This window comes from Ips typographus, unplaced genomic scaffold, assembly GCF_016097725.1.
Source record: "Ips typographus isolate SLU unplaced genomic scaffold, UJ_Ityp_2.0 IpsContig116, whole genome shotgun sequence".
Lineage (NCBI taxonomy): Eukaryota > Metazoa > Arthropoda > Insecta > Coleoptera > Curculionidae > Ips > Ips typographus.
The window spans coordinates 17,115-35,807 of record NW_028098539.1 but is presented as its reverse complement, the minus strand read 5'-3'; the positions used below and the strand labels follow the sequence as shown (position 1 = coordinate 35,807).

Sequence of the window (18,693 nt, the reverse complement as noted above, 5' to 3'; positions counted from 1 at the left end):
TATATTGGTGACTGTTGTTTACCCCATAGCCACGGTAACATATACCTACTTGTTTATTCTGAGAAAATCACCTGCTTGGTAATTTTCCGATAATTGTATTTTCCAGTTTAACTGGTACAAGCTTCAATATCTCGACAGTTTTGTTATCTTAAAGAAAAACAACTCACACGCGATAAATTTTATTCGGTTAACTGTATTTACAAAATATACAAAGTTTAAGAATTAGGATACAAATTATAGTTAAGGTAGAGCCTAAAATATTGTTACACTTTACTGGGTTCTTTTTGATAAGTGAGACTTTTAATAAACTCAACAAACTTTATTTACTAATTACACAACAATTTACAACACTAAAATTCACTTTTAAACCACTAAAGTCACTTTTACCACTTCACTACTTCGTTCTTTGCTTTATCGCGCCACTGTTATTTCACAACGAACTGTCCGTCGTGTGGGCATTCGATTCTCGAATGTTCCTGTATGCACAGAATGTTCCCGTTTGCACAGAATGTTCCCGTTATACGTCCAGTAAACGTGTATTGTATCGCGAACATTCCATCCGATACGCCGCGCCGATCCGAGTTTTAAAAGATACCGGGACATGTCCAAAAGTAGTTGTTTTGTAGATTTGCATTTTACATGGGGTTAAATGGGTAACTTTAAGGCCTAGAGGGTATTTTAAGGCCTAGAGGGTTGAGACTTCGTATTAGGGGGGTAAGTTTGGGACACCCCTGGGATGCGGTGTTGCCAAGTTGTGCACTTTTTTCCCTAAATTTAGGGATATTATGTATAGTGACCCCTCGTTTTTCCCTAAATTTCAGGAAATCTTAATCTGGCTATGAGGCTTTTGTAACAATATAATCGGTGCAAAACTTAATATAATTTAAAACGTGTGCTCGCTTCTAAAGCTATAAAACACACTAATTCGCCTCGGCGCTATTTTTAATATACATTGTTGCCATGTCTTGTTGGATTTGTATCCAACATGCTAGGGCCTTAAGAATTATTAAAGGCTTATAATATACTGCAACCCAAAGCATTGATTTTACAATAAATGTCTAAAAGAAAGAAAACAAGTGACTACGAAAGTCAGTAAAAAATTAGACTACTAAAGTCATAATAATAACTTAAATTACTATTAATTGTTACACCTACATACTAATACATTACTAGAGTATGTTCTTAAAATTTAAAAACTAATAGTAATACCTTATAGTCGCGTTCAAATGGGCAAAACTGCAATTTTAGTTATAGACCTTAAATAATTTCCACTTTGAGTTTTTACTTCCACTACCCTCACTTTATTGTCTTTACCTCGAATAACTTTAGTAATTCTGCCCATTGGCCACTTTAATGATGGTGTATGGTTTTCTTTAAGAAGAACTAATAATTAAATTAGGTACATCAAAACGCCATTTTGGTCTACTTTGAAGTTGAGCCAAGTAATCTTTGAGCCACCTTTGCCGAAAATGTTGTTGCATTTTGGTGCACAGCTTATAAGATCTTAATCTGTTCTTCAATGGAACTTCAATGTAATTTGGTTCAGGAAAACTTGTGATGTGAAAACCAAGTTCAGTGGGTAGCACATCATCCCATTTTAACTTTAAAAACCACAGTTTTTGCATCAACAGTTTAGGCTGAACTATGATTGGCCCAACTAATCCAAGAGGGTCATAAAATTTTGAAATAAAACTTAATGCTTGTCGTTTAGTTAATAGACTGTTAGGGTCGGTTTTTGGAGATGACATTTTGAAACAATCATTTTTTGGAACAAATACTAATCCTAACGTTTTTATTATTGACTCTGTTTTATTAATGTCTACATCATCAAGATGGCACTTTTCTTTAGCTATGTCTTCTAAAAACAACATTTTATTAGAACACCACTTATGAAGTTGAAAAGAACCAAGTTTTAAAAGTTCAATCAATTCACATTTTAACTTCTGTTCATCGTTGTTCAATTGATTCACCTGCTGCTAAAATATCATCTACATATGTATTATTTAAAAGTGCATTTGCAGCCAAAGAAAATTGCGTTTTGTAAGTGTTTGCCAAAAATACCAAACATCTAGTTGCGATGAATGATGAACTTTTAAGACCATAAGTGACTGTTTGTAGTTGCAAACACTGAATTTGAGAATTGGGACTTTCTCGCCATAAGATATTTTGAAAAAGGACGGTGATGTGGACTAATTTCAATCATTCGATACATTTGTCTGATGTCTGATAACAAAACAAATTGATAAGTACGAAAATAAATAAGAATGTCAAATAGAGAATTTTGAACAACGACACCATTATATAAATAATTATTTATTGACTTTCTTGACTTACTTTTCATGCTTCCATCAAAAACTACTCTAAATGAAGTGGTCTTTCGGTCTTCCCTTATTACAGGATGGTGACCCATAAAATATACTTTTCCACTGTTTAAATCATAATCAGTAATATTTACAACTTTTGCATGTCCGAGTGTTAAATATTCATTAATAAATGCTTGATATTGCTCAAAAAATGTCTGGTTAAACTTAAAGCGTTTTTCCAAATTTTCCAATCGTTTATAAGCAATTGAAAAAGAATCACTTAAATTAATGTCATTCAGAGACTGTTAAAAAGGCAAATCAACTTAAAATTTTTTATCAATCAATTTTACAGATTTACAAAATAGCTCTTGATATGCCTTTTGCTCAGTGGAAAACTCAGGGTAGATCTCAGGAACCTTTTTAATTTCCCAAAATTTTGAAATCAAACCTTCAAAATTATCATATGAGGTAAGATGGCATGATAGCAAAAAATTATGACATAATGTAGAAGGCAAAAGACAACCACTAACCACATGCCCAAAAAGAGTATTTTGTAATATTAGCCCATTTTCGAGTTTTATAATACCATTCAGCAAAACTTGAAAACATATGTCAGCTGATAGTAATAATTCGATGCCCCCAGAGCAACCAAAGCTATCAGCCAGCGTAATATTTTCTGGAAATTTAATCTTCCTTAAAATTTCTATACCACCTTGAGGAAAGCTGTTAATTTTTTCAACTATGGCACATTTAACATTAATATTGTAATTAAATACAAGAGAATGCATTTCGACAAAAGCAGAATTTTTTGTAGTGATAGCACTTTCTGATACCCCCAAAATATTTAATTCAATTTCAAATGTTTTTAAATTTAACTTTTCAAATAATGTTTTGTTAATTAATGAAATTTGTGAACCAGTGTCCAATAAGCATCTAGCATACACCCAAGAATTATTCATGTTAATTTTAACTTTAGTTGTTGGCAATAAAACCTCGTGTCAACTTGAATGCATATGAGCTGAAATGCTTTGGTACTGTTCAAAAGTCTATTTACCTGTAATGATGATTTATCCAAATGGAGAAGACTGTTATGCTCCTTGTGACAAACCTGACACCTGAACTTGGATTTACATTTTCCAATATGCCTGTTTAAATACATTCTGCATATTTTGTTCTTGTCTACAAAATAAATTCTATCATTTACAGATAATGTTTTAAACTTTCTGCAATTGTATAATTTGTGACCAGACAGCTTACAAAAAACACAACTGTATTCGTTTTTCTCAAGCTGTACATGATTTGAATAAAAAGTATTGACTTCTTTAATAGTTCCACCAGCAGTTTCTAATGCTGTAGCTCTTGTTTCTAAATATTCTAAAAACTCAGTTAATATAGGTAGTTTTGAAGAATCCCTATCAATTTGAAAAGCTCTGTTTGTAAATGCATTTAACTTTTTTGACAAAATAGATATTAAGATCGTGTCCCAATGGTTTACTGGTTGATTAAGGTTCTTTAGTGCACCAATTTGTTGCCTTACCTTACTGACAAATTCTTTAATAGGTACTGGGCCACCTTTTTGGATATTAGGTATTTCTAATATGTGATTAATGTGAGAATTTTATAACACAACCTCATTATCATAACGTTTCTTTAAAATTTCAAAAGACTCATTGTAAGAAGAATTTACAATTGGAAGGTGATTAATTAAAGATAGAGCTTCACCTTTCAGATAGCTTCTTAAGTAAAATAACTTTTCCACATCCGAAAGATTTTTATTTCTGTCTATTACGGCTGTAAATATCTCATAAAGTGGTTTGAATTCATTTAAATTTTTCCCATCAAAGTTGGGAATCTCAATGTTAGGCAACTTTGAACACGAAATCTGATCACTTGACTTAACCAACAAAGCAGAGGCATTATTGTCACTAGAATTACCACTATTAAATGTATCTACATTAGAAATGGAAGGAGCAAGCCTTAAGTTTATCAAACTTATGTATACGTAAACAAATGTTATGTAAACAAATATTATAGATTGAAGAAGTAGTCCATTCTCACTCAGTCGTCTCCACAATAAATTTATTGGGTTTTAAACCTTTTTTAAAAAATTGCCCAACGTATTTTACGACGAAAGAGCTCAAGTTAGAGATTTGAAAAAAATCCAGAAAACTAGTCCGTGATAGGTAATACAACTTTCATTAATACGATTTTTCAATGAAATCAACTGTACAGGGTGCTGCATTTTCGATGGTTTTACGGGGTACAGAGAAAACGGTAATAGATAGAAAAAAGTAGCATACGTGTTCTGATCTCTTTTTCTGAGCTGAGATGACTGGCGAAAAGTGGGCGGCGCAAACTTCTTTTGTTTCAAAGATACGGGGGGCTTTTGAAAATTGGTCATTTTGGAACCTCCTCTGTATTTCATTTGCTATTAAAGTTATCAAAAAAGGAAAAACGGTTTTCGGTAGAAGTTTTGACGTAGAATCCAATGGCGTAGTCAGTTTTTTTCTATTACGTTTAGTTTCTGACATATGACAGTAAGTTATATTTTTTTAAACGGAACACCCTATATATTTTTAGTTAATTTAATTCTGTTGATTTTTACTTTTTCAACGGTGTATTAAAACATATAAGTTTGTAAACGTTAATCTTGGTAATTAGAAAAAAAGCGTTTTCTTAACAAAAGAGTACTAAATAATAAAAAAAAATACCCACAGTCGAAACAAAATTTGGCTATGTTCTTATTAACATGTTACATGTGTTTATAAACAGTTTTTTCAACTTCTACCTTAAAAATAGTAGAAAATAGAAATGGCCACTTTTCTTATTAACGTGACGGTAGAACTGTTTGTAACTTAGATTTTTAATAAGATTTATTAAAAATATTTAATTTTCTGATGTGTTAGTTTATATGATTTCCGATTTTGTTTGGTATTTTAGATATTGGCCTTTTTTCAGCTTAGCAAAGGTCTTTTTTTAAAATAACAGGATTAATCTCTACAAACTTATATGTTGTAACACACCGTTGAAAAGGTAAAAATCAACTGAATTAAAGGACATAAAAATATATAGGATGTTACATTTAAAAAAATGTAATTTACTGTCATATGTCAGAAACTAAACGGAATAGAAAAAAACTGACTACGCCATTGGATTCTACATGAAAACTACTACCGGGAACCGTTCTTCCTTTTTTGATAACTTTAAGAGCAACTGAAATACAGAAGAGGTTCAAAAATTACCAATTTTTGAAAACCCCCGGTATCTTTGAAACAAAAGAAGTTTGCGCCGCCCACTTTTCGCCAGTCATCTCAGCTCAGAAAAAGAGATCAGAACCCGTATGCTACTTTTTTTCTATGTATTACCGTTTTCTCTGTACCCCGTAAAACCATCGAAAATGCAGCACCCTGTACAGGCGCAAAAAAATCAAAACCGATTTCCCATGTTAACCCTGCCTTAGTCTGGTGGAGTCTAGCAGACCCCAAGCTTTGAATATAGTGGCGCCCCCTTTTTATTAGACAATGCACTTTTCGCAATCTTTGTATTCCTGTGTCATGACACGAATTCACTGATCCAGTGTGTTGTGTACCGCTTTACTGTCCATATCGGTGTTATTCAGCGATATTGTCAGTTGAGACCCCAGCAGACTAAAGTCGATACTTGTTTTTACTACTAATATGTAAGTACATTTTCGCAAATTTGATAAGTACAATTCGTTATTAGATCGCTAACTTTTTGAATATTTTAAGTTTGCAGTTAAAACTTTTTTTCTGCTTTTATATATTGCTGAAATTTTACTTTTACATTTTCAAGATGTGCAGTGTAATAACTGCGACATTTTTTAGATTGAACATGGGCGATTTTGAACGGGAACAAGCAAGACTGTTAGCTCTTTATAAAGAAGTGGAATCGGAGACTATTAGCTCTACTTCCGAAATGGACGAAGATGAAAATTCTGAAATAGAACAATTAGAAGAAGATGAACTAGAAGAACGATTTGTCAAACACAGTAATTCGGGCGTAGAGCATGGTCGGACCGAAGCAGAAGAATATACTCATTATCCATTTTACTTAGAAAAGAACCAATCAACAAAATGGTTTAAAATTCCAATTTGTAAAACAGCCAAGACACGTTCTGAAAACATAATTACTCAACGGCCGGGTGTTTGAAAACCTTTCATAGACGCTAAATCACCTCTAGATTGTTGGAAGTTGTTTATTACTGACGATATGATGAGAGAAATAGCCTTGCAGACCAATAAAAAAATTCGAGAAAAAGCTTTTTCTTATGCCGAAAAACATAAATACAAAGTAAAGGATACCGACCACCAGGAACTCTCTGCATGATTTGGTCTCTTGTATCTGGCAGGCTTTTACCGCTCCGGTCGACATAATCTGGACGATCTTTGGTCGACAGACGACACAGGAGTAATGATTTTTCGGAAGACTATGGCTCTCTACAGGTTTAGGTTTATATTGGCCTGCCTCCGATTCGATGACAGCGAAACTCGAGCCGAACGCAAGAAATTGGACAGATTGGCGCCTATTAGATCAATTTTTGATCAGTTTTTCTCTCACTCAAAAGACGTTTATTCTCCAGGAGATTATTTGACTATCGACGAAAGATTGCCGTCATTTCGTGGGAGGTGCTCATTCCGTCAATATATTCCAAACAAACCTTCCAAAGATGGCCTAAATTTTTTGCATTAGTGGATGCAAAATGTTTTTATACTGTCAACATGGAAGTTTATGTCGGACTTCAGCCTAACGACCCTTTCCAACAAAGTAATAAAAGCGAGGACATAGTAATCCGTTTGATTCAGCCAGTATCTAAAACCGGGCGTAACGTAACATTTGACAACTGGTTTACCAGCTACAGCCTAATCAATAAACTTCGTACTGACCGTCGTCTAACCGCTGTTGTTGCAAGTCGCAATACTCTTGTCAAATGTGAAAAACCCATATGTGTCCCGCACTCAGCTATGTTTTGCAAAAATTCTATTAGTAACGGTTTGACTTCTGAATCTGACTAAAATAAGTAGTTAGGCGCTTAGTTACGTATAATAATACTTTTTCTGTTGGATACTTTTTTACTTAGTCACATTATGATTTTTCAAACATTCTGTTGTTCTTCTTTTGTTTGTATAGAGTATGATATTTTTGTTCTATATTTTTAAATAAATGCAATTTGCAATAAAAACTTGTTTTTAAAATGTATTTTATAAAGTTAGACAAAAATTATGCCTTAAAATATTGTTGATCCAATTTTATTTTGTGGGGTTCATTAGACCCCACCAGACCAAATTCGAAAAAAATGGCAACAGACTAACGGAGGGTTAATCTCCTATGTCCAGGGTGCTCTTGGACACCTGGTATGTCGTACAGAAACGAATAAAAATAATCAAATAATTTGACAAAATGTAAGAACGTCATCGCTTCGTTTTTGTCGTCTTTTAAAATTACAGTTCATTTACGAAACACCGGAGCTAATTAAACTAGAAAAATAATTTATGGACCGTCAAATTAATAATATTGTTCCTCTTACTTGTACCAATAATAACTGAATGTAACTGTTAATTTGGAACTACATTTTACAATTATAACAACAAAACCTTCGTAAGGTATCCAAAAAAACTTACTGGAAAAAAATAATGTATTTGAGTTTGACGGATCACTGCCAAACAGTAATAAAAAAATGTGACATTCTATCATACCCAACTTGTTCTTTGAAAACATTGTTTGACATTTGAATGATATTTAGCCAAATATATAAAACTCCAAGTATTTCTTTTATGCCACTGATTTTAAAAAACCTACCAGTGTGCGACGTCCGGATTTTGATCTTCTGTTTTCTCTTTGAGCTTTTTATACGGGTTTCAAAAACAGAAATAAAAAATATTTGGATTCGGAAAACAACAATCGAGTGCGACTTTTTCGTGAGTTTTGGTTACTCGGTATGCGGCGACGTCGCAATTTCGATCTTCTTCGTCGACGTACGATGGGCGCGACTCTTTGAGCCATTTGCCGATACGGTTACTTGTTTATTTTCGACATGTTGCCCCAAATTTTTGCTACTTTTGACGAGAGCTGCTTACACGACCTACCCTAAACGTTTTTTCTCATGTCTCGCAGAAAATTTAAAAACGGATTTCTTGTCACCCCGTTTTGTGTTAGTGTCCCAATTTGTTCGCATTGTCGGCCGAATTTGTTTGGTTGTTCTCCGACATTTAAAGCTAAAGCAAAAACATCGGTTTAACTTTGAAATATTTGGAATCACAACAAAACATAACATGATGATGGTGATCTATGTTTACTCTAACTTGCAAAAACATCTTTTTAATATCACAAGTCAAAACATATTAAAACAACGAAATCTACATAAAATATCCACTAATTGCGACTGCACTGTGTAGCCTTTTAAAACCACATCGTTAAGTAAAAAACACAAAGATGTTTTCATGCTAACATCAAGCACCACCCTTAATTTTGTAGAAACACTTGGATTATTAATTACGCAATAATGGGGAATAAGTTCTATATGTTTGTTGAGACGAGTTACTCATTTTTTTTTCTTTGTTTATTGGGTCTTCTGTCTCACACAAAAAAGGTTTGTTGGGAAAATAGAATTTCGCACTATTTTCAACTAAGTTGAAAATAACATTAACCTAGTCGTCCCAACACAAGACCACTGACTTAGGCTCGGTCTTGTTACCTAAAAACGCTGACGTTTCGGTGGAAAATCTACCACCGTCTTCAGAGAATCTAAAAAAGAAAGAACACAACGGCAGAACACAGAAAACAACAACTTAATAAATATTAAACCTGATAATGTTCAATTTGGAACTCTGAGAAGGGTTTTGTCAATAAAAATTGACATAAATTTTGACTTTTGTCATTCCAATAGGAAGGTTATCTATTGTTGTAGTGAAAGGTGGGTTTTATAATGAAAACAAAATTACAAGAAATTTCAGTTTCGTTTGATATGACCAAGTGTTATCTCCTCCTCTAGAATATTTAACCAAGTTTGGTCAATATTAATAGAGGATGTAGCAACACAGGAGTCATGGTTTAATCTAATATATGCACTTTCTTTTATTTTACGTCTTTTTGAAAAAGTTTCTTGGTCTATGATACTACATTCATTCCATTTGACTCTATGATCATTATCAAACGCGTGTTGGCATATATTAGATTTGTGAAAGTCTCCAGTTCTTAAATAATTTTGGTGTTCTTTAATACGTTTTTTTAAAGGTCTGGAGGTTTCACCAATATAAAATTGATTGCATTCGCAAGGAATTTTATATATCACGTTTCTTGTAGATTCATTTTCATTGTGAGGTTTTGTTTTAGTTAAGTGTGATCTTAATGTGTTTTGAGTTCTAAATATTGTTCTGATGTTATATTTTTTAGCTATTCGTTTGATTTTGTCAGAAATACCTGGAATGTAAGGAATAGTAAATTAGTAAAAGGTAAAATTTCATTTTGATTTCCAGATTGTTTTGGATGTTCTAAATCCCTAAAACATTTATTAATAAATGTTTCAGGATAGTCATTTTCTTTTAGAACATTTTTAATTAATAATTTTTCTTTATTAAATTGTTCATTATTGCAAATAATTTTGGCTCTATAAAATAAACTTTTTACAATACCTTTTTTTACCATTATTGGATGATTGGATTTGTAGTTTAAATATCTATTTGTGTGGGTTGGTTTTCTGTATACTTTTTTTTCAAATTTGTTTATGTCTTTTTTGATTAGAATGTCTAAGAATGGAAGTTCGTTATTTTGTTCAGTTTCTGTTGTAAATTTGATTGTGGGTTCTATTGAGTTTATGTGAGTTAGAAATTGTTGGAGATGATCATTACCGAATGGATAAATTGTGAAAACATCATCAATATATCTCCACCAGATTGTTGGTTTATAATTAAAATTATTAATGTTATTTTCTTCGAAATGTTCCATAAAAATGTTACTTAATATTGGAGACAATGGAGAACCCATTGCCATTCCAGAATTTTGTTGGTAATAATCATCTCCATATTGGAAGAATGTTGTTTTAACACAAATTGTTAACAGTTCTAAAATAGTGTTTACGCTTAAGCTTGTACGTTCCCCAAGACTTTGAAGACTTCTTGACTTTAGATCACACTTAACTAAAACAAAACCTCACAATGAAAATGAATCTACAAGAAACGTGATATATAAAATTCCTTGCGAATGCAATCAATTTTATATTGGTGAAACCTCCAGACCTTTAAAAAAACGTATTAAAGAACACCAAAATTATTTAAGAACTGGAGACTTTCACAAATCTAATTGTAACAATAGAATTTGCTATGCTGAAAATACTAACTGAAAGATTTTATTTTACAAAACAAGATTGGGTGGCCATGGGACCTCTTCAAGCCACTCGGTGAATGCCCCAGGCTAACTACTCACGGAGAGTGGTGTAGGTTAACAAGCTAAAATTTATACCCTGATGTATAAATCCTGTAGAGCATTAGTTAGGCGATTTGCTTCAAACAAATTTAAGCTAAAAAGATAATGTGTTTGCCGAATAATTTGTCATTAAGTGCAATTGGTAGGCAAATATGAAAAATACAAATTCAATTCAAAATAATTAACATTATCGAGGCTATGAAAGCAGGGAAACAAAATGGGTATTTATGTGTCCATTTAAGCTCGAATATTGTCACGAGGACGTGAAAGAATAAGCGCAAGTTAAAAAACAAAACGGGGTTTGTGTTTTATTATTAGAGCTGAGGGCGAATTGTCAGCAGTCACTCCGCGGTGCGGTATTAAATTGCTTTCATTATACAAAATTTATGTCAATCATCACCATTGGATTTGACACCGGAATATGATATTTCACGATATATCGTGCGAAGGCAATGAACCACAGGTCAGATTAGGCAAAAACGACGCATTGCAACGCCGAGTTTCTCCTTGTTATCGCCTGTTCCGGAATCCCGACATTTTGGTTTAATTCAAAACAAACATACCCAACTGTTCTTGAAAATTATTTTCAAATTTATTGCAAGTCGGTCAATTGATTTAAATTTTGCATGTTAATAAGTTTCAATTTCGTTTGTTATCGCTTCTAAATTACATGGCAAATCTTATTTTTAGTTTCAAGCCACTTTATACCCTGATGGCATATACAAATAAGTATATTGAGATACTGGTTTTCTTGAACCATCCTGTAGAGCATTAGTTAGGCGATTTGCTTCAAACAAATTTAAGCTAAAAAGATAATGTGTTTGCCAAATAATTTGTCATTAAGTGCAATTGGTAGGCAAGTATGAAAAATACAAATTCAAAATAATTAACATTATCGAGGCTATGAACGAAGGGAAACAAAATGGGTAATTATGTGTCCATTTAAGCTCGAATATTGTCACGAGGACGTGAAAGAATAAGCGTCAGTTAAAAAACAAAACCGGGTTTGTGTTTTATTATTAGAGCTGAGGGAAAATTGTAAGCAATCACCCCGCGGTGCGGTATTAAATTGCTTTCATTATACAAAATTTATGTCAATCATTACCATTGGATTTGACACCGGGATATGATATTTCACGATATATCGTGCGAAGGCAATGAACCACAGGTCAGATTAGGCAAAAAGGACGCATTGCAACGCCGAGTTTATTCTTGTTATCGTCTGTTCCGGGATTCCCGACACCTGAGACAGTCGTATACATCCCATAAACTGTCATTAAAAGCAGCCACTCTTGCAGCAAGACTGCTAATACTGTTTGCCGAAGCCCATCGAATGTCTTTTTATATTTATTTTTCACCAAGTTTTAAATTGCACCAGTTGAAATGAGCACCCCTTTGTTTCCTTGTCCTAATACCGGAAACATTTAATTTTAGCAGAACTCGTGGGGCACATTAGAACAAATATCCTGACATTCCCCCCACCCTAGCGGGTGTGGTGAGTATGTCACTCAAACTTGGCACCCAATAATATTGTCACGTTAAGGGGTAGCTCAGAGGGAAGAATACTCAGGTTTCCACAAGTAACCCACTTTTATTAGAACGTAATGAGTTAATGGCTAGACCATAATCTTACCCCCAGATCGCCAAGATGGCGGGGAGCATAATGTGGTCCGGTTTTAGGCAGGAAGAACAAGGGGGGCGACGCTTTATCGGGGATGAATGAACCCTAGACTTATGTCCGAGGGCATTCACCGAGCTGGTAAAGACGTGGAGAACCTAACAAAGGGAGGTAAGTAGGTACGGCAACTTATGCTGCTCGCCCACACTATTTCCTTTGCTAGGGCTGATCTAGGGTGTGGCACTTGGTCACCTACTGCTCCACGTTGCGTTGCACAATAGGCGTACACAGACTAACCCAGAGATCAGTCAGTGACCTCCCTCCCCCAGAGTTCGGTAATTTAGTCGAGTTACGGTGCATCTTTTATATTCGTCAGCGACCTCATTATGCTAACCTTGCTGACTGTGCTGGTTACTGGGTGTGCACCGTTACCACTAACACGGGTGTGACATCTCCCCCTTCCAACAAGTGTTTGCCCCGAACACTAAAAGCAAAACTTATACATAAAGTCTACATATGCTAATTTTAACCTTAAATGCTATAGGGTGTATGAAGGTGGTGGAACGAGTCCTTTATTTCTTCAGCAGATTACAATATGTTAGCTTAGTCCTATTCTTAATGCCTGCGAGAGATAGGGGTGTACTTTAAAACATCACAAATGTTACATTGGGTCACCTTTCAACCTTGCTGTTGCGTCTATCTTATTGCCTTCCTTATTAAGCGAAATTCACGTAAATTGCTCATTGTACCCTTCTTTGGCACCATCGTCTAAGTGGAAACGCTTCACCTAGGCTTCATCTCATCGTAGTGCCTTCTCTTGGCACTGTATTCTCTAAGCGGCAAACTTCATCGCTTAGCTTCATTTCTTCATACTGTGTCCTTTTGCGTGCTCCTTTAGCACACCTATCCTTGGACATGTATACTTCGTCCTAATTAACGTGAGCTCATTTGGAGATGCTTCTTCAGCCCGACTTATTAAAGACTTCGGGTGCACACGGGTGTAAGTAGAACCGTCCTGGCGGGACCCATCTGAAGATGTCAGCTTCTCCAAGACTTGCTGCTTTACTTCCTTAAAAGATATGGCAATTCGTTGATAGACGCAAAAAGGTCGTCCGGTGGCCACTGAAATAAACAATATATATATTTTTTTAAATTAATAAACAAAGAATCCTATAACATGTACTTGCACTTGACCTAGTTTTAAATAAACACACGATACTTGCACTATTTTGCTGTCTCAGCAAAGAACCTAGAGGTCAGAAATAGCGTCACTGGCTTAGAAAATTGAGACAATGTTATTACTAAACTGCAACTTTATCAAATTAATACAAATATACATATTATTGTGCTCATCTGCACTGCATAGACTGTTGCTTTAGGGCGTCTCCAGGTCGCTCTTGACTTTTCCCTACTCGATTCGGGCAAATGCGAGCCTGTAAACCGGTCCTTCAAAATCTTCAACATCTTCATTTTTCGGAGGGTCGTAGCGTCAGGGGCAGAGCTGGGGTGTGACTACTGATATGAAGATCAGTAGTCCGAGATCAAACGAGGCGCCTCCACCATGTCACGTTAAGGGGTAGCTCAGAGGGAAGAATACTCAGGTTTCCACAAGTAACCCACTTTTATTTAAAACGTACTGACTTAGTGGCTAGACAGTAATCTTACCCCCAGATTGCCAAGATGGCGGGGACAAAATTGATCACCGTAATTGAGGTATTTTAGTTTGTTTAAGTATCAGATTGCTTCGTAATTAAAATTTGATTCTATATGTAATGTTACCCAACTTTGATGTTTTTAGCGTCAGCTTTCATATTGTGATTCAATTATATTCTTTAAATAGATAGTTGTGTAAAGATACTACAAACTAAAATGGACTTATGACTTCTGAAACAGAAATCTAAGAATCTTACCCTTATATGGTCACTTTGTAAAGATACAACTTTAATTACTAGGAATATAAATTACATTCACAGGAACAATAGTTCAATGGTCTAAGGTTTTAAAATATTTCGCAACTGCGGTCAAGTGAACATGTTTATTTTACAGATCGGTGACCTTTTGGGGGCTACAAACCTTGGTACGCAAAAGTGCGAGAAAAACATGTAAGTCTTTTTATTAAACCTCCTGAAATGTTTCATAAAATTAATTTCGCTTGTTTTTTGTTCTTCGTTCAATTTCAGTAATCAGCTATTAAATTTACTTTTATATGCCTGCGGAAATGTAGACGATACGCAGAATTGCAGACTCAATTTCCGTGAGGCGGTAAGGGCTAACAATAACCAACCCTCTTTAAATTTATTGTCTTCATACAGTTCACAGTATTTTGCTGAAACAGAGTATAATGACTGTATAGACATGATCAATGTAAGTTTTTCTACTATCCATATTTATTACTTTTCAGACGTCAACAGTACTTCAAAATGCAGTTTGCGTGACAGGATATTGTAGCTTTGTTCGGTGTTTGCGAAGAATCAACTCGGAAAGATTAGTTAGTACCTTATATTTCTTGAATATAAAATCGATATTATTCACTCAGTTATGCAATTCGAACTCGTGGCGAAAAAATCGTATATTGGTCGCAAATTTCACAGAAAATAAAAACATCATGTCAGACCAAACAACGATAGCCCAAAAATCTGAATATTTTATTACATAATTACAACACTTTGTTTAGCCGATGATAAGACACACATTTAGATATATTTTTGATTTCCTAATCGTTACTTGAATAACGCAAACATTTTAGAACGCGAATTCCCCAAAACACTATGGCAGTGATAACAGAGCAATTCCGAACAATGTGATTTTCTTGGTAATTTCAAAACAGTGATTTTAGTATAATTTGTGTCAATGAAATTATCTTTTTGGCAACCTCTCAGAATTCTTTAGATATCGCTTTGTAACTTTTTTTTTTTCTTCTTTTCGTTAAATAGATCTGTTGATGTAGTCATTTAAAAACGTGATATTGCACTGTTTTTTTTCTCTTAATGAAAAGAGTCAAAACTAGGGTTGACTATTAATAAGTTTGCCTGTTAAAGTACCGACATTCCCAAACATCGAAGAATCGTTATTTTTTGTGACATTTTCCAAATTTGGACACTTAATTAATTAGGATATTTATATGATACAATATTTTTTATTTAATTTATTTTAGACTTACACGGTAAGGATACAATGCCTACTTAACAAACACATTGATCAGACCGCAGTTAAACATTAATATCAAAAATTATGTATTACATAAATATGTAATATGTAAATTATCTTGTTTTCATAGCTTGACTGTTTTTATCATAATTTGTTACTTAAAATAATTATCAACCAAAAATAAATTTCCAGAAAAAGTACCTAATCTTGTTTGTTGAATGACTTATCGAAATTTACGGGTTTAATAAGGAATGTCAGTAAGGACGGGGATTTTCCTTTTTTTTGTTGAAAGTTTCCCTTTCATGGCGTGTAACTTCCGGGAAATTTTACAGTTGGAAAATTACCGCTTTTAGATCGCTGGTTATTAAAACCGGTTAACTGAACAATGAAGGAAGAATTAATTATTGTTTTTAAAAACTATGTTAATTTTATGAAAAGAACTTATGAAGAACTGGAGTAAATTAAAGCATTGATTTGAACAAAGCTTACTTAACATAACTCAACCACTCAAGCTTGTTGAGTGGTATTTAGATGCCCCTGGCATTTTCAATTTTTTTTTGAGGATTGTGGCAATTTTATAAATTTCTTGGAGGGTTTAAAAAACTTCTAGAGACTTCTCGCAATTTTTGGGTAGTTTTCAGTAGTATTTAGAAGACTCTGAAAGTTCTAATATGATTTTATAGGCTTTTTATTTGGAAGGGTTACGTTGTTTTGAGTGGCTTACACATTTGCACTTTGTCAATCTTGCCAAGTTTTTCAGCTGTGACGTCATACTACTTTTGTATGATTATCGGTATAAATTTAATAATTAAAAAAAACCGCCTTGTATATTGAACAAGAATGACATTGCACCATGTTTGATGGTATTCTAATAATATCTTATCGCCTAGAATTAAATCCAAACAATACTCATGTTTCGTTAGTTTTTATATTATTATCTCTCTAATGCTTTCATTTTCAGATTAGTCAATGTTACTCTGAATCAAGCCAGGACAATCCTGCTGAAGAACAACAGGATCAAGTAATTCTTTACAAAAATATAACTTCGTGTATTTTGACTATCGCTAGATGCTCCTCTATCAACCCGATTACTGGTCAATCACAATCCAGTACTATCACTACGGTGAATTACAATTCGTATGGACAACCACGCTATTCAACTAGTTTAGTATCAAACGCTTTGCAGATTAATCCTTCAGGAGATTTAAGAATATTGGCTTTACCTGCCACAAGCACAATTCAAGACATTTATTTATGTCCATTTCAAGCTAATTTAAGAGAATCTACTTGGCCAGGGTACAACTGCTGATGTTTTATGATTATACATAAATATTAGGTCTTTGATTAGGGTTCGAAGGTGTAAACAACCCCAATCAAGGAACTGCTTTTGTGAGGTAAATTAGTTCAGATTTAGTAGAAAATCGAATGTACAGTGACATCTATTGTTAAGAAATGGCGCTGAAATAAATACTTATTAATCTATACTGTATGGTGTTGTGATTTCCTATCTCAAAAGTATTAGATGTTCATCAGCTGAAGCTATCTACACTCAATAGATGGTGCCACGACTGGTTTTCTGTCCGTCCAGACGTCATTTTTACAACGCCATCTGTCACCCAGTACCCCAACATAAGATGGTGCTCTCTTTTCAGCTACCATATGGAGATGAAGATTGAAGATTGCTTATTGCTTTGACCAATTGATCTTGACCATAGTTTTGACTATCGGTTTTGGTTTTTGGACTTTTGCGCATTTTTGTAGTTGGTGTTAGCAGTTAGCGCCCTTTTTTCGAAATAACGCAAACTACAACTTATTGACAGATCGATAAAACAGTTAATTTTAAAGAATATTTATTATTTGTAGGCTCCGCCCAGCTGCCTGCCAATGTGTCCAGCTACCAACTTTCCAGCGGTTCACTTACTATATAGTTCATACATACAATAATAGAAGTTATTAAAAAAATATGAATGATCCTAAGAAATTTGTGAAAAATACTCTTTTTAGTCCTTCAGTGACTGGGAGTACCTACGAGGACTTCACACAACATGCTATTTTGCTCCCTGCTATGGAAAAACCACCACCAAAACCTGTAGTAAATATTGTTCCTGTAAATAATTTGTGTACTAAAATTAAACTTTTTCAATTTAAATTAATTTTGCTATTTAGCTAGTTTTGTTTATTACTGTACTATGAGTAATAACAAGTTCCTGTGTGCCTTTTATGATTGCTCACTCAACTTGTCAAAGTTTTAATTTGAAAAGAAGAATCTTGAAACTTAGTATAACAATTCCTTGACTTAACAGGTGTTAAGATTCATTAGTCCTTTCACATAATTTTATTCAATGACAGAAATTTCTGTAAAATACAACAAAATGCAGCTACAAATAAATGTGGAAATGTAATTATCAGGGTAACATGGATAACAAAAAAGCATAATTATTACTGTTTATTCTAATAATCTAGTATATTAGTTATTTGTACTAATGAGTAGTCAATGCAAGTCTCTTAGACCAACATCTCATCTTTTGTTGAAGGGATAATTGGTTATATTTTTGTCATTTCAAAAATGACCTGTGGTATATAATAAAAATATCCCACATCTAAGTAGCAGGCATGGTTAATACAAGAGCTAAGTGGAATAATCTACATGAAAAAACGTTTTTTTTTTTTTGCTTCACCAAAATGTCGGAATTTTGTAGGTAAATTTTGATTAAAACTACCCTTTTTTGATAGGGTATGCATTATTATATGCGTATGACCACCAAAACGTGCCACCCCCTCTTTTTGTTTGTTGTTTTCATTTTACTTACCTTCCAACCTTTCAATATATCTTGGAAAACTGCCTATAATGCTCAACTCTCAAATTAACATATGACCAATGAACCCTCTTACTTAGGTTGAGAGAATTATCATTTCTACCTTCTTTTGCCTTAAAATTAATCTAATTAAAGGGTAAATAATTTGTAATAAAATAAAAGCACCCAAGATTCTATAAATGTTATATCAAAGTAGTAAAATTTCTCCAAAAACATAAAACACATCGTCATTACGTACTGCTGCTACTTCTTCTAGCATTACTGGAACTGCGTAAACTATCAGAAAACTCCAGAACTAAAGTATCCCATAGATTCATCTGATTTTGCTCTGCTATGCTAGTTTGAATTAATTGTCAGATCCTCCTCCCTC

At 33.8% G+C, this 18,693-nt stretch overlaps 1 protein-coding gene across 1 annotated transcript; it reads left to right on the top strand.

The window, feature by feature from the left end:
• The first annotated feature begins 13,799 nt into the window (after positions 1–13,799).
• Positions 13,800–16,959, top strand: LOC145739393 (uncharacterized). The gene is made up of 4 exons (XM_081994825.1): positions 13,800–14,462; positions 14,541–14,724; positions 14,762–14,848; positions 16,469–16,959. The coding sequence occupies exons 1-4, from the start codon at positions 14,392–14,394 to the stop codon at positions 16,814–16,816; spliced, it is 690 nt and encodes a 229-aa protein (XP_081850951.1). The 5' UTR covers positions 13,800–14,391; the 3' UTR covers positions 16,817–16,959.
• The last annotated feature ends 1,734 nt before the right edge of the window (positions 16,960–18,693 follow it).